At 48.9% G+C, this 11,388-nt stretch overlaps 1 protein-coding gene across 2 annotated transcripts in view; it reads right to left on the bottom strand.

Annotated features, from left to right (window-relative positions):
- Positions 1-1,265: 1,265 nt before the first annotated feature.
- Positions 1,266-11,388, bottom strand: part of Glt1d1 (glycosyltransferase 1 domain containing 1) — a 71,718-nt gene continuing 61,595 nt past the window's right edge. For both annotated transcript variants that reach the window (XM_005344522.2, XM_026788089.1), the window contains exon 12: positions 1,266-3,107. In XM_005344522.2, coding sequence (XP_005344579.1) covers positions 2,946-3,107 — 162 coding nt within the window. In that variant the 3' untranslated portion in view covers positions 1,266-2,945. The remainder of the gene's footprint in view (positions 3,108-11,388) is intronic.

The following is an 11,388-nucleotide window of genomic DNA, read 5'->3' as shown; positions in this document are numbered from 1 at the left end:
AGTCTTCCTTCATGTCCCTGTTAAGTTTGTCCCTCTGGTGAGTGTTAAAAATGTTTAAAACTTCTTAAATAGCACCACGGGGGCTGGAGAATTGGTTCAGCGGTTAAGGGTACTTACTGCTCTTGCAGAGGACCAGGGTTCAGTTCCCAGCACCCACATTAGGCAACTCATAGTCATCAGAAACTCCAACTCTGAGGACTCTGATGCCCCCTACTGGCCTCTGTGGGCCTCTGAACATACATGAACCTATGTAGGTTCATACATATACACATAAATAAAAGTAAACCTAAATAAGTGGATAATGTGTTGCTTGGACCGTAAAGCAGAATTGCAAATGTTGGGAAAGAGGCAGGAAGTGCTTAGGTTGACAAAATGGAGGTGGGAAATACTGCGGTTAAATGAGAACGATAAACATGGGCGCTTGCTTACATTGCGCTACCCAGCTGATGGTGCCTTCTAGAGCGGCTGTGGAACCTTGTGGAGAAGGTCACTGGGGCATTGCCTTTAAAGACATTGGTCTGACATAGCTTCCTACCCCAGCTCTCTGATCAACCAAAATTCAAACAAGCTAGGCCAAAGCCTCCCCTGTCACACAGAGTTGCCACAGCCTCCAGGGTGGACCAAATGCCCTGGCCATTGGGCAGAAAGTTGCTTCTGTTAGGGATTCTGTCACGGTGACTAGAAAGAGAACGGATATGGGAAGTTAATGGCACCCTGGTCCGTGAGGGGCTGACATAACGAAAGTAAAGAGGGAAGGGAAGCAGTAACAAGACTGTCAAGAGCCAGGCCATTCAAGGTGGCTGCTATGCACGCCATTTGCAAGCCTCCCGCATGGTCAGAGTGTCTCCCATCCAGAGGCCTCCCTCACACGCTCACATGAAAGCACAGCTGCCATGTGCCCCTCTGAGGAGGGCCTCCTGTGTAGTGTTGAGGCCATTAGCCTTGAGTGGGGTTCTAGGGCCACTGCCTCTTCTTTCTCTTTCTTTTCCCAGGTGTGAAGGGAGATTTGCTCTGCCAATCCTGTCAAGATTGCATTCCTGTCAAGATGCTTCTTTGCCACAGGCCCAGAGCAATAGGGCCAACCTGGTGTAGATGAGAAACTCCAACCTGAGAGCCTGCATAAACCTCTCTCTATCGGTCACTGCAGTGTCTGTTCCTGAAAGGGAAAGCTATCACACTTTAGTCTAAGTTCATATCAAACCCCTCCAACCAGACACTTGAGTGTCGTATTTGTTTTCCTGGGGACTACAAGAGGCACTCCTGGGATGAATAAACAGCGGCTGTTTTTGTATGCCTGATGGTGACAAGCTTTATTAATTAAGACCCTTCCCTTCCCCAAAGTGCACATGGCAGATGTAACTCAGTGATGCTGGCATGACGGAGGTCAGGCAGTGATATCCACACTGGGCAAAGGAGAGGCCTGCTTTCCAGAGCATCCCACTTTGTAAACAATGACACCTCTGTGTACCTCTCCTGAGGTGGGCGGGAACTCTGGGCTCAGAGGAACTGCCCACAGGATTCAGGCTTCTTTACTCCCTCCCTCTCCTTGTGCCCAGAGAGGTAGGACCCCAGCTCAAGTCAGGGGCCAAGGAAGTGGGCACATTGCTCAGCTGGCCTCCAGACGCTAGGCACTCAGGGACTACGGAATTGCCACTGCCTCTGCTGGAGCCTTCATGAAAGTGACTGTGCAGGGTCTGAGGTATGGAAATGGGGAGCCGGATTATACCCTAGAGAATGGGGCTCTGGTCTCAGCCCCGAAGCACTGGCTTACAAAGTTTGCTTCCTTCTAGTCCACTTCTCCTAGAATGAGATGTGACTGCTAGCCTTTCTTTCTTTGTTTGTTTCTTTTTCTTTTTTTCTTTGCCTGTAGAAAAGCAAAAGGCCCAGGATGTGCCTTCAAAGTTGGAAAGAGGACAGTCCAGGTGCCGAGTCCTCCCCCCCCCCACACACACACACCGTGCCCCTCCAGAGTCTGGCACTTTCTTTGCATGTGTGGCTCTTGGCTGCATTGTTCCTCCCTCCTCCTCCTAGCTGCTCCCTTTAGGACAGGTGGTCATTCCATATCCTGTTTACCGTAGCGCAGCCCAGCTGGAATTTGGCAACAGGGCACTGGAAGCACGGCGTGCTGATGTGGGGAGATCCCATTGAAAGACCCCAGGCTGACCTCCCCACACCCCAGGGACCTCCAGTCACGGTCTGGGGTCCCACCATTGTCTGGAGTCTTGTGGCTTAGTCAGCACTTGCCCTCAGTTCCCTAGGCAAGAGGGAAGAGGGCCCAGGCTGAATTCAAGGTCCTAGCCTCCATCCTGGGGGCCATCCAATCATCTTCCAGGCTCCCTGTGATGTGATACAGGTGGGCGGGACCTGCGGGCCTCTTTTGGCAAGTGTCCCTCAGCTGCACCCATGAGGAGCAATATGTTCTGATAAAACTCTTTCACAGCCTCTCTAGGATTTATTAGCATGCCAGTCACATCCTGGGCCCCCCACATGTCCATCAGGACCCCGAGATGGGCTGCAGATCAGGATCTTATCAAAAATGCTGCCAGTTTCACTCAGTTGACAGTCCTGGCTTTTCCGTTTCTTCTTTGTGAACTGGCAATGACAGGCAAAGGTCACTCTGAAGGCAGGCGACAGGTTGTAAAAGCAGTTCTCGGAAGACTCTCCCAGAAGCCCCTGAGATGCACCTCCATCACCTGCACTGAGCTGTAAGCACATCTGTGACTGAACCCTAAGTGCTCTTAGGAGTGAGCTACAAGCCCATCCGGGATGGAGCTGTAAACACTTTTGAAACTGTGTCTGCCACACATGAGAGTTGGGGGTGGAGATGTTGCTGGAAACTCAGGGATTTCAGCGGTCCAGGACTGGGTCCCATCTTTCAGCATCTACCCAGAGCTGAGTACCCAACGGTTATTGGGACAGACGTGGGAAGCACAGACTTCAACCGTTTAATCCTCCAAGCTGGCCTCCAGCTTCCCGATGAGGCGCTGGTAAGTGTCTCTCTCCACTTGCCAGGAGTGGTATGTCCTCACGTACTCCCTTCCATTGGTCACGATTTCCTTCTCCAGCACGGGATCACTGACCAGTCTCTTTGCCAACTGAATGAACTCCTGGAAGACAAAAGCGGATGAGAAACACACCTGAGTGATGAGCGGAAGGGAACCTGAGGGAAGCTGTCTGAAAGCTGTATCTGCACCAGTTACCGGTCATTCTCCCATCCCATCCCCCGTCACTACCACCCCCGCCCCCATCTGCCTCACAGTCTAAAGAAACAGTGCTTTCAGTGGGGTATCAGAATAGCGCAAGCACTGAGATTAAGACACACTGTATATGTCAGGCTGGCGAGATGGTTCAGTAGGTAAAGGTACCTGCCACCAAGAGTAACGACCTGAGTTCAATCTCCAGGACCCACCTGGTGGAAAGAGAGAACTGACTCCCATACATTGCCATTTGACCTCCATGTGTGCTCTGTGGCATGTTCACACCCACACCCACACACAAAAAAAAATAAAAATGGTAGTGTCTATATGTGTGTGGACACACAGACAAATATGTGTGCACGCACACACACGTGTATATGCCATATCTATAACCATATGCTCACACTGTTCTTGTGGTTTTGCAGTGAACAACTATAAGAAGCAGCATGCACACAAACACACACACACACACACACACACACACACACACATTTGTGCCTATAAACACCTGCAGGAAACACCCAGGGAAAACCCTAGAGCTGTCAATCATGCCTCTTTCCAGTCTTCCTTAATCCAATAAGAATCATCCCTTGAGCCTATTTCTGCAGTGGGCGGTGCTTACACAGAGACTCATATGGGGTCAAAAATGCTGAGGATAAATGGCTCAGCCTTAGATGGGATGTGTTTATCACACCCTTCAGGCTGCTTGGGGAACACAGTGCTGGGGGTTAAAACTGTAAGAACTAGAGGAAGGCATACAGTGTTGTGCAACACACATTCCGGGTGGTGCCACCCTTGGACAGGTGATCTTGGGTGTTATAAACGCAGACTAGACAGCTATGCGGAGCAAGCCTGTAAGCAGCTTTCATCCCCAGTCTGTTTCAGTTCTCACGTCCAGGTTCCTGCCCTGCTTGAGTCCCCGGCTTCCCCCAGTGATGGGCTGTGACCAGGATTTAGAGGCCACGTGAATCCTTTCTCCCTCAAGCTGCTTTCGGTTTATGAGGTTTTGTCACAGTACTAAAAGCTGACGCAAGAAAGAGAGAGACTGTCCCCACTGGTAAGAGAGTGGCCACTTGTAAGGAACTCAGCCTCATGAGAAGAGCCACTAAGACACAAAGAGGAAGGGCAGGAGGGAGAGGGGGAAGAAAAGGGACTCACCAGAAAGAAAATCAATGGGAGTGAGGGAGGGACAAGAGGGGGCAAGTGGGAAGTATGCTCTAAATGCATTAAATATATATAATTAATATATGCTAATGAAAGAACTTTTTTTAAAATCCCATCTCCTTTCTTTGTAGTGATAGAAGCTGTGATTTCTTCGCTCTTCTTACGGCTACAGCCAGAGACCATTGCCTCACACTGGCCACAAAGAGCCTCATACTTGGGCACCCCTGGCGCAGAAGGGCACTCTGGGATTCAGGATGAAATCTGTGTTTGAGTTCCGCATTGCGTCAGTGTCTGCCTCCCAACATGCTAGTTCCCACCTCTGAGTTCACCCCATCACCTGTGAAGGAGCAAAGGCCACCATCCCTGCAGGCTGAGTGCCGAGCATGGGAAGACCCTGGGTTTTTGTTTCCTCGCCTCGGCTCCTGTAGCTTCCCGTCGGACCATGTGTGTATTATTAACCGATGAATTGAGAGGCTCCTGCTGACCAAGCCTTCATTTCAAAACCTTTCATAATTAGGACATTAAGATGAATCCTAATATTAAAGCTTGTTTAGGGAGAAGAGGGGAGCACACGTTATTTATTATGTTTGCCTGGAATTCTCAGGAGGGTTGAGGCAGGAACCTGGCTTAAGTTCCCAAACTCCCCTTCCTGAAGTTGGCACGGAGGCTTGTACATGGCGCTCAACTGTCAGCCACAGTAGTGACAGCAGTTACTACAGAATGTCACGCTGACAGGGCTGGAGCAATGGCTCAGTCAGGAAAGTTCTTGCTTTGTAAACATGAGAACCTGAGTTTCATCCCCAGCATCCATAGCAAAGGACTTCCATGTGGTGGCACACACTTGTAGTCTCAGTGCTAGGGATGCAGAGACGGGTGGATCTCTGGGGCTCGAGGGTCAGCCAGCCTAGCCTACTTGTGAATTCTAAGCCTGGCATAACAAAAAAACAAGCAACTGGGTGCAGCAGTGGGGTGCAGTGTCTGGGGAACAGCAGGAAAGGTTATCCTCTGGCTTCCACACGCACCCCAGCACTGCATGCATACTTGTGCCTACAAGACACACACACATACACACAGACTCTCATGCAAAAAGTCAAAGACTCTTAATTACTATTATTCTCTTACTCCCTCAGCTCAGGTAAACTCCAACCAGAAGACAGTGCCTGAGACTTTGCTGTCAAGTAGGAACGTCCACAATATTCTCAAAATTATTGTTAATTAAATGTTGAATGCCTTTTATAGCTGGCAATATAAATAGCAACATTTATGTGGTTGGGATTTTATTTTTATGTACTATGTACACATTTTCTAGTAAATTGGTGCTCTTTTCACCATAAAAACATAACATATTTATTTTCACCGCGTGGCAGAACAGCATTCTTATTAAAATAATTTGAGGGGCTTAGCACTCGGGAATATTACTTTACGACACCAGCCATATCTGTGATTTATCTGATGTGGAGGATTGGGCTAAAGCAGGGACTTTTGCTTACTATCGCTACAAAATGCAGGGCAATTTTAGAGCAAAATCCTGAATGATGGGGGATAGGCTCTGATAAAACACCCATTTACTTACTTATTTATTTATGTATTTACTCACTCAGCAATGACATCTGGGAAAAGAGAGCTTGAAGCAAGAAAGATCAGGAGCTAGAAATCAGATGGACCTTACAACTGCCTTAATGAGACCATGAAAAGAGATGGAAAGACAGAAGAGAAATAGCCAGATCACGAAGAAAGAAACAAAGAAAGGGAGGAAGGAAGGAAGGAAGGAAGGAAGGAAGGAAGGAAGGAAAAAAGGAAGGAAGGAAGGAAGGAAAAGAAAAGAAAACCTTAGTCTTACCTCTGGTTCAACAGTGACCATCTACTGAGCCAGGATATTGTCCCTGTGCGCAGATGAGCTACTTGCCACTCATTCATTGGATCTTGGTCAAGGACTGTCTGCAAAGTCAGCTGCCACCAGCCCTCCAGCCCTCATGCAAGGATCTTTACATTGTAGCTTCTGTCACTCTTCCCTGTTGGAGCCGAGCCCCTATTTCCCCTCCCGATAACTGCAAGTGGACAAGCCTGGGCTCTTGCTTTCAACAGCATGGTGTGTCAGAAATGATGCTGGTTTTGACTTGCAGGCAAAGCTTTGAAGAAAGAAACCTTAGTAGATTTTAGAAGTAAAATCTAGCTTTAGTTTCTGCTCTACTCCTTCAAGTCTCCTTGGAAAATGATGCAGAAAGATGCTTGGGGCAGCCTCACTGAGGATGAGACACCAAGGACAGAATCAAGGCCAATGCAAGAGAAACACCATCTTGTAAGTGAGGGTGGGTGGTTACCCAGTCCCTGCACAACTATGGCACAAGTTGACTCACGGGTCTGGCAGCTGGCCCCAACTGGAATAGAAGAAGTGTCTCCATAAGACTCAGCTGCTTAATCAGCCACAAACACCCCAGCCTGCAGCCCAGCACTTACTTTTTCCTTCCTCTCAGATGAAATGACCATCTTTTAGTGTAATGCGGTCCAGGGAGACGACTTAGACCCAGAACCCATGAATGGCCCTATCTGTCCACACTGACTATGGGGCTGTGGCAAGCCACAGCCCAACCCATTTCCTTGACTCAAGGAGAGAATAATCCCAAGAGTCACTCCCAACCAGCAGGAGCCATGGCAAAGGTCAGGAGCGAGAATGCCTTTGACTGGTCCACACTCCATGGCCTCCTGTAAGTCCAGGCTTTGCGGGCGATATCAGACTGCATATCTGAAACCTGCCTGGAGCCACCACACCAAACAGACCCAAGAACTATAAAGCAAGAGCCACAGAAAAACATCTGTGGAGTGCGCACACTAAATCGGGGCAGAGTCATTCAGCCTGGAGCAGTCACAGGTCCCACACAGCTGTGTCACCCCAGAGCACACCCAAGTGCAGACTTAAACAGGTCAAGTGACTTTTGAGAGAGGTGCTCTCTCTTGGACCTATGTTGCGCTCTTGAAAGCCGCTAGCGGAGATCAGGAAAAGGCAGAGAAGCTGTACACACTGAGATAATTCAAATAAAAAACATGTACACAGCCTGGTCTACAGAGCTAGTTCCAGGACAGGCTCCAAAACCACAGAGAAACCCTGTCTCGAAAAACCAAAACAAAACAAAACAAAACAAACAAACAAAAAACCCATGTACAAAAACCCAGTGCTTCAGAGAGCTCAGAAGTGAGCAGCATTATGGATGCTTATAAATCAGCCTTGGGAAAACCATATGCCACCCATCCCCAGTGAGTAGCCAGTAGTGACTTAAGTCACTCACAAACACAAGGGACACAGCCAACTAAATAAAATGAAGGTGTAGACCAGAGCTGCCTCCAGAGTTGCAAGTGTGCAGATCCTGGCTCAGACAACTGCAGAACGTTGTTTGTTTTTATGTGCTACAAACAAGCATTGTTTATCTTCAGATAAGTAACTGACTGCTTGAAGTTTACTTTCTTTCCACCCCAGACTCTGTTGCTGGTAGAGACTGTTTCCTTTCTATCTTTAAAACAAAACAAAACACTTAATTCTTTGAAAGCTTCATAGATGTATACAAAGTATCTCAATCCTATCTACTCACTCACCCCCAGCTCTCTCATTGCCCCCAACATATCTTTCCAGCTTCCTCTCCCTTTAAAAAAGAACTAACTCATTGAAATTAGTAGCACATGATTTCAGGTCATCCACTGAGCTATGAGCAACCTCCCAGTAGCCCCAAACTCCCAGGAATGACTCTTCCCTCTTCCATAGCCACAAACGGCCTACAGATTCTGAGCTAGGGCTGCAGCCCTGGAAACCCCCTACTCCGTTTGTCCTGGAGTTTTGATTGGCTTGATCCTGTGCAGATCTTATGCAGGTGCTGTAGCTTGAACGCGAAATGTCTTCTGCATCATCATAGGCATTTGAGCACTTGCTCCCCAGTAGCTGATGCAGCCTTGCTGGAGGAAGTAGATTACTGGGGGGCAGGCTTTGAGATAATAATAAAAAAAGACTCCACAAGCACTATTTTGCTCTCTGCTTCTTGATTACAGCCAAGGCTGTGAGCTCTCCACTTCCTGCACCTGCCCTGTGCACCACGCTGTCCACACCATTATGGACTCTAGCCCTTGAGAGCTGTGAGTCAAACATGAAATAAAACAACCTCTTTCTTCTCTAAGTTGCCTTGGCCATGATGTTTTATCATAGCAACAGAAAACTAAGACACACATCCTGGCGAGACCATGGGTGGAACAACCCTGTCCTGCCCAGCAGGCAGCGTTCTACAGCCCTCCTCCTTAGCCAATGGCCCTGCCTTCCAGGAGCCTGAGGCTGATGAGAGGCAGCTGGCTTCTTTACAGATGAATAAAAGAAGAAATTCAAACTGCAGATCTGGGGTGCTGTGGTGGGAACCTAGCCACTACCTGGACCAAGGAGAGCTCTTCAGCAAAGGAGCTTGCATGGGAATGGCCTTCTGTGCAGAGACCAGCCCCTGTGGGCCACAACCAGTGGATCTGGGCAGAGGAGGGCATGGTGGGCACTAGGCAGGGCCCACAGCCTGGCCTAGACATACATCACTCCCTGTATGTGATGGGAAGCACAGAGGGTTCTCAGACTCGCTGGGTGGAATTGAAATTTCAATGTTTCAAACATGTTCCTTTGGCTGCCCAGGGCCAGGAAAGATGCTGCAATGGAGGTGGCTGCTGAAATAAATAGCCCAGGTAGGACCAAGTGCTGCCTGCTGGAAATGGGACACAGTAGATACTGGCTTTGGTTCTGTCTTGGAGACAAAGCCCATAGGAAACACAAGCAGAAGCACCAGGCAGGTGACTGAGCCTGCTTACAGTTCCCACCTTCCGCTCTAGTACTATCCTGCCCGTGACAGCCCAAGAGCATCCTCCAAGGGACACTTTAGACACCTGCTGACTTCCAGGGTACTCACCAGCCAGCACCTGCTCCCATAGAGTGACCCTGTTATGCTCTGATTCAGGGATGCCATTGTATCTGCCACACACCTGGGTACCAAAGCTGTCCACCAACCTCTGTGCCTGGTGTGGGATCCTGCAGTGGGATCGGCTGAGCTCTCACAGGGCACAGGCAAACTAAAAGAGTAAGGGAAGGAACCATCCCTCTGGACCACACAACTGGACCCTTCCCCAGGCTGCAAGTCTGTGTCCAACTCATCTTTTGTCTTAGCAACAATACTGACAAGAGCTTTTCTTGTTAGCAGGCGACTGTGCAGAAGCTGGGATGGTGGGAACACCATGGAGCTCACTGGAGAAATCATGCACCCTCTTTCCCTCATATTTGGCGACAATTCTTAACTAGAAGGATTCTCCTGATATTGCCCCTGATCCCCTGAGAGTTAGGCCCACGCTGAGCCCAGGTGATGGGTCCTGGCCTGTGCTAACCCCAGGTACAGCTTCCGTTTTCCTGAGGCATGAGCCCCATCTGGTGGTTCTTCCCATCCGGCCATACTCATCAAGCCCAGGTTCCAGGGGTCACTAGGGGTGACCAGACTCTGCCATCTGTCTCCAGCAAAGGGCAGGGGTGAGCCTCAGACAGGAAAGGTCCCTACTCTTGATGAAACTGGGTAAGTAGGGGTTGAGAGAATCTACTGTGGGGGACTGCTAGATGGGAAAGGGCCAGAATTCCTTCTGAAAGGAACGCAGAAGGGAGGGGGTAAGGGAGAGAGCAGAGGATGAAGGGATGGAGGAAGGAAGGGAGGATAGAGTCACAGAAGTAGAGGGAGGTGAGAGCAATGATCAGCATTTGTTTGGGGTGGGCTGCGTGTGCTTACATGCATGCATGCATGAGTACATGTGCGTGTGTGTGCGTGCACGTAGGTGCGTGTGCGTGTGTGCATGTGTATGTCCATTTCTGCATCTCTCCCCTGGGCTGGGCTCTTTGCAGGACCTCAGTGCCTGGGGCACAGACTCACTCTCTAACCCTCTTATGATAGGTGACTGTCCAGACTCACAGCGCTGACCCTACTTGATGTCTATGCACCACACAGAAACGGACCTGAACCCCTCTGACAAGCCCAACCAAGGCTCTTCCCTGCACAGCGCCCCTCTGTCCACCACTGGAGGCCTGACCTACTCCTCCTGGGATCTCTGAGCATCCAAATGCACAGGGACTAGGAACTGGATGCTTAGTGACTACTTAACTAACTTCTGGTTTATTTTTGTACACCTATTTTTTTTTCCAAATTAGGGTTTCTCTGTGTAACAGTCTTAGCTAGTCCTAAAACTAGCTCTGTAGACCAGGCTGATCTCAAACTCACAGAAATCTGCCTGCCTCTGCCTCCAGAGAGCTGGGATTAAAGGCGTGCACCACCACCATCCAGCTGTTTTCATTTTTTAAAAGCACATAGATGTCAGAGGACAACTTTCAGGTCCATTCTCTTCTTCCACCACTTAGTTCCCAGGGATAATACTTAGCTCTTCAGGCTCAGTGCCTCTTCACAATTAGGTGATCTTGCTCGCTCTAAATTTAAATTTGAAAACCGACACTTTCTAGGTTCAATTATTCAAAATCTTCATAGCACTTGGCACAGCATTTTCTACTTCCAGAGAGTCCTGCCTCCATCTTCTGGATGAAGCAGTAGCATACAACAGAAAGTCACGGTGGATTTCAAACAGGAACAAGACCCCTAAGCACCACCACCTCCCAGCCCGGACAAATCCCCTAAAGCACCTTGCTCTCCCCAAACACAATCAAAGCCATCCCTGCTTAAAAAAAAACATCATTGTTTTTAGGAAAGACATAAGCTTTGAGATGGGCATGTAGCTCAGTAGATAGAGTTGGCATTCATGAAGCCCTAAATCACATCCCTAGTACTGCTGTGATCTCTGTACTGGGAATATGGGGTTGGGATGGGCAGGAGGATCAGGTACTCAAGGTCGCAAAGGCTATAGAGAGAGCTTGATAGCAGCCTGAGCTACATGGACATTGTCTTAAAAAGAATATATGTGTGTATGTGTGTACACACACACACACACACACACACACGCATGGGCATTGTCTTAAAAAGAATATATGTGT

Source organism: Microtus ochrogaster, chromosome 2 (genome assembly GCF_000317375.1).
Source record: "Microtus ochrogaster isolate Prairie Vole_2 chromosome 2, MicOch1.0, whole genome shotgun sequence".
Taxonomy (NCBI): domain Eukaryota; kingdom Metazoa; phylum Chordata; class Mammalia; order Rodentia; family Cricetidae; genus Microtus; species Microtus ochrogaster.
The sequence above is the reverse complement of the archived record's forward strand: the minus strand, read 5'-3'. Positions and strand labels throughout refer to the sequence as shown.